The sequence below is a fragment of the Poecilia formosa genome, unplaced genomic scaffold, assembly GCF_000485575.1.
Source record: "Poecilia formosa unplaced genomic scaffold, Poecilia_formosa-5.1.2 Scaffold489, whole genome shotgun sequence".
NCBI classification, from domain to species: Eukaryota; Metazoa; Chordata; class Actinopteri; order Cyprinodontiformes; family Poeciliidae; genus Poecilia; species Poecilia formosa.
Window position 1 is genome coordinate 235,535 of NW_006800428.1, and position 5,489 is coordinate 241,023.

The following is a 5,489-nucleotide window of genomic DNA, read 5'->3' on the forward strand; positions in this document are numbered from 1 at the left end:
AGACGCCGGCTCACTGCGTCTGAGGAGGCGAAACGTGCGGCTAACAGTTAGCACTGGGTTATACGGAGTCACATTCACCCCAAAATTTATCATGAAGTAAAACAATATCTGTGTATTAGATTGATGAGGCATCCTGTGAAAGTGAAAAGAAATTTAAAAGGTTTCTTCTCCATGAAGCCATAAATTTATTTTCCTCAACATGATTGAAGAATTTGTTACATTTTTTAAAATGTTCTGTTCTGTTTCTTGTAATTGTTCTGTTGAACATTTTTTATACATTTTGATTTAATAATTCTGTTGTTCACATGTCAACATATAGGGTTTTGTTGCCCTTCCATCATGTTTTGGCAGTGTTAGTCCTCCATATAAATGGATTTTAATACCAGCTAGGATTTATTTTCCTACTGTTGCTGGAGCTAGCACACAGAAAACCAGGAATAATAAATACATTTAGTTAAAATCCAGATTAAGTAACAATCTGTTTCTCAGCAGCTGCTGAATCAGCATTTTTCATGAAGCGCTGAAATGTTTCCTCGTCTGTTTTTCCACCCTTGTTAGGAAATCTTTGACTGATCTTGTGACGATCCCAGATGCGTGAGTCAGGCTCCAGTGTTCAATTAAACGAGGGTGGCGCCCTGAGGCCTGCATGTGAACGCACCGTCATCCAATCACAGCAGAAACCTGCGTAGCGTCAGCCGGACACCATGTCTGATTAACTGCAGGCTGCAGTGACATCATGGTGGCGGCGCTCCAGCGCTCCGGTTACAAAGCAGCCGTTGTTTCAGCCGGCGTAACGTCCAACGCTGATGACCGAGTCAGGCTTTCTGTTCCTGAAATGTTTGTCTGTTTGCACCCTGAACAGATCCACGTTCACACAACCAGATGTTTTAAAGCGCTGCAGGAAGCTCAGCCGCTGAAGGAGTTTATTGTTAGAGCAGAAGGAGGAGAATTTATGTTTCAGTTAAATATCAGAGCACCTGAATGCATGTAATACACAGAAACATGTAAGAAGAAAACGAAGATAATCTGCTCTAAAGAACCTGGAGGTCGTCATGTTTGGGAGCTAAAACATCTCTGATAAGATCTGAGGCCAAAAGCAGAGCTGCTGGATTTACAAGAAGAAAATGGTTAAAAAATGTAAACAGGAACATTCAACATCAGAAAACCAAAACAAACCAGATCCATTAGAGTCCAGTTTGGAAAGAGTCAAGAAATCACAGAAATTATTTGGGTTATTTAGTAAACAGAGGCTTAATTAATCAGAATCACATTTTCACCACATTATTCATTTATAATTGTCAGTTTGGAACTAAATATTCATTAGCAAGCTAAATATTTAACTTGCTAACTAAGTATTTAGCTTTAGGCTAAATATTTGGATTAAGATCTAAACATTTAACTCCAAATTAAATATTTAGCTCTGAGCTAGCTAAATATTTGGCAATTTATGCTCACCATGAAGAAAATTTCCATACTACCTAAATATTTAGCTCTGAGCTAACTAATTTGTTAGCTAAATATTTAGGTAAATAAAGTTAGCAAGTTAAAAATTTAAGCTCGCTAACTTAATATTTGACGCAACACTAAATATTTAGCTTCAAATTAAATATTTATCTTCCCATCAAAATAGTTTGAAACTAAATAGTTATTATGCTAATTAATATTTAGCTTGCTCTTTATGTATTTAGCTCTAAACTAAATAGTTAGCCGGCTAAATATTCAGTTAAATATTTAGCTTTATTTAAACCAAACATTTACCTTGCTAGATAAATATTTAGCATGCAGCTAAATAGTTAGCAAGCTATCAGCTAATCTAAAATGAAGTATTTAGTTTGCTAATTAGGTATTTAGTTTGAAACTGTGGCATTTATGGTAAAAATCTGACTAAATAATGAACTCCCATTTTTTCCTCACAGGTTTATTAGCCCAAATTATTGCTATTAATGTTTGACTATCTAACTTTACAAACTTCTTCACTCAGATCTTCTCATGTATGCTAGCCTTAGAGGTGCAGCCATGTTTAGCTAACAGCCTGTCAGACATTGCTGTGTTTTAGCGCGGTTATCAGAGCGGCGGTGCTAATCTCAGCCTGACCATCGTCACATTCCTCCTGTCCTGCGGCTCGGTCATTTATCCAGAGATAAACAGGAAGCAGTTTTATCTGCGCGCTGGAGACGGAGGACATGAAAGCTAGCATGTCTGTAAGCCACCTGGGGAGCGACAGGACGTGACTGGAGAACCTCAAAACGCTTTATCTGCTCAGATCCTCACAGCCCAAAACTACCAGAAAACAACAACTTTCTGTTGACTTGTTTACAAATTATGACTAATTATAAAGTCCGTTCTGCTAAAATATTCACAACTTTTTCACATTTTGAACGTTACAGTCACAAATTTTAACTTTTAACTCAACCATACTTATCATTTCCCTTTCACCTTTTTTTTTCCTCACTATAATCTGAAAAGTGTGGCAAGCTTTTTTATTCAGCCCACGAGTCAACACTGCAGTTTGATTTGGGTTTGGACATCCTTCTTTCTCACAGCATCACCATTCAAAATGACTCTCAAGAAACTTGGATGATATGATTTAACATTTAATTTACCAAATAAAGTAATTTTGAATTGAATTGTGACAGGAGGCGGGGCTTACTGCTGTCAATCAACCTCCTGTACTCGATGCTCAATGTGCTAACAGTGGAGAAACAACTCACCGTTACAGGGAAACCATTTATCTGCAGTACTACTAGCGTTAGCATTAATGACAGACTATGCTAACTGCAGCGTAGCAGAGAAACAAACAACCCTGGCTCTGATTGGTTGTTTCTAGATAACTTGATTTTTAAACTGTGACAGTTTCAACAAATATGCAAAAAAATATTTTTCATAAAAGTTTCATGCTGCAGCTTTAATGCAGAATTATGTTTTAGTTTTTTTTTCATTATTGATCAGTTATCGGGAACAGAACAGATATGAATATCATATCGGTTTCTAGTCTCGGTGGAGGCCCACAGTGAACATCCGCTCCGGGCCCCAGAAAGGCTCCGTCCAGCCCTGGCTCCGGCTGTTTACCTGGCCGTGAAGCGCAGCACCTTGGAGATGAGGCCGGTGGCCAGTTTGTTGACGCTGGTCTCCGACGGCGACCGGCACAGCGCGCCGTCGGAGCGGCCCAGCTCCGGCTTCTTCTGCTTCTTCCTCAGCTTCCTGCGGTAAAAAACCTCCAGCAGCTCCATCGCTTCCCCTCCTCCACCGGCGAGTCACTCAGATCATCACCGAGAAATCCTGCCCGGAAATTACTTCTCCAAAATGAAGCTTCTTTTTGTGCCAAAATCTGAAACTGCTGTCAGAAAAACTTTTCCAGCTCAAAGTCCGATCCTGTCTGGTCCGGTGTGACTCTGACCACCCCGCTCCAGTCCACCGCTTGTTAAGCAAATGGAGCAATCAAGCGTCATTAGGCCTCCGGATGATTAAAGACTGAAGTAAACATCAGACGTCCAGCAGCAGGGAGGACAGATGGGAGACAGGGGAGGAGATGATGGCGCTCAGATAGTTTGGGTGGAGAAACAGAGGAAATGCTGAGGCAGATAAGAGAGAGAGAGAGAGAGAGAGAGAGAGAGAGAGAGAGAGGGAGGATGAAGAAAGGATAAAACTGGGAAGGTGATGAGGAAGAGGAGGAGGAGGAGGAAGAGACGAACAGAGGGAGGATTTAGCTGGACAGCCGGAGGAAGAGTCTCATGATGGAGGACGAACAATGATCTGATTATTATTGACGACTCCAAAAACAGACGCAGACAAACGAAAAGACCTTCGATAAAAGTTCAACAAACACGTCAGTTCAGAGAAAATACAGAGAAATGGTCATGAAAGCAGAGAGAGAGAAGAAACGGCAACAATTTGGTTCAGTTAGCATAAAAAATCTGGTTTCTCTGCAGAGACACGTCAGAAACTTTACAGCTAAATATTAAGATTAGACACTAAATATTTAGCTGTAAAATTTAATAGTTATGAAACCAAATATCTCGTTTCCAAATAAATATTTAAGTTGGCGCTAAATATTTAGTTTAACTGAATAAGTTTAATAAAATCAAACTAAAAATTTAGTTTTAAAATGAAATATTAATTGGCCAATTATTTGGCCGATTAATCGATAAATTGGATTAAAATATGGCCACATTCTGCAGATTTTCACTGAAGACCTTTTTAGACAATATTAGAAATAAATTAAAAATAAATCCATTATTTTTCTAAAGAAGAAAAACATTTATTTCCTAAAATGCAATAACAGAATCAACTGATCCAATAACTGATCAATAACTGGAAAACAAAAGTTGCTTTACAGGAGATTTTGTTGTATTTTTAAACACGTAAATCTAAAACTGACACTGGAGAAGTTTTGGGTTTAACAGATTTATATATTTTTTTAAATTATTTTATTGATTCTTAAATTCAAATGTAAATATTTTTGCACAGTTTTGGTTTAATAACTTCTCTGAGTGCATTATTCTTTCAGCAAACTGTCTTTTTTAAAGTCTGTATACTCTTGTTAACAATTAATCGATTACTTAATTGATGATTATTTCTATAATCGATTAATCATGATTAATCCGATTAATCGTTTCAGTAATAGTCCTTTACAGTTTCTCTCATTGATAATCAGTTAAATCCTGATTTTTTTTCTAAATGTCCTTTTTAAATGACTTTATCTGTGAAAGAATCCAGTTAAATTCCCAATATCAGATTATTGATTAGACTGATCCAGACGAGTTCTGGAAAAACTTTAAGCTCCAAGAGGAAAAGAGTCAAAAAGATTCAGGTTTGGTTCAGAAAGTCACATCCAGAGGATTTTAACGGCTCATAAAACACACATTCCTCTAAAATAATTAACCATTTCTGTAATTATGTAGTAAATAATTACAGTCAGTGAAGGCGAACAGAACCGTCTTCCTGTTTGGGTCAGAACCGAGTCACTCAAAGAACCAGCTGCAAATATTTCACTTTTCTGTTGGAAACCACAAACTGGACGACTGCAGGGTGTGTCATCTGATCCGCTTATCTGTTGCCGTGGGAAACGGCTGCAGCCCATAATAATCTGCCCTCCGATCTGCACGGAAACCAAGACTCAGAAAACTAAAGTTCTGGTTAAAACCGACCCGGTCTGGTCGGTCCACGTTTTACTGTCCATACAAATAAAAATAAAACAAATTCAGGAAAAAAATCATTACAGTCAAATTATGAATGAAGTACGATTTATTACCGTCTGAAAGGAGGAACGTAATTATACAGGAGAAGAAGAACCGGTTCTGGACCGGTTCTGGACCGGTGTGAAATGAATTAAACTGAGACAGAAAAACAAACCTTAAAATATTTAACAGAGTTGGCGGAACAACAAAATGATTCATCATTTATTCACCAGGTTTCTGCTTTTATCTGATCTAGTAAATAAAACCAAACAGATTTTACACTGAAGTGACTTCCTGTTTGTGTTTTAAATG

The 5,489-nt window shown here is 37.9% G+C and overlaps 1 protein-coding gene across 1 annotated transcript in view; it reads right to left on the bottom strand.

Annotated features, from left to right (window-relative positions):
- shroom3 (shroom family member 3) overlaps nt 1-5,489 on the bottom strand; it is a 44,477-nt gene that overhangs the window by 19,671 nt on the left and 19,317 nt on the right. The window contains exons 4-5 of the mRNA XM_016664470.1: nt 3,455-3,572; nt 3,070-3,197 (exon numbers count right to left, since the gene is read on the bottom strand). Coding sequence (XP_016519956.1) covers nt 3,070-3,197; nt 3,455-3,572 — 246 coding nt within the window. The remainder of the gene's footprint in view (nt 1-3,069; nt 3,198-3,454; nt 3,573-5,489) is intronic.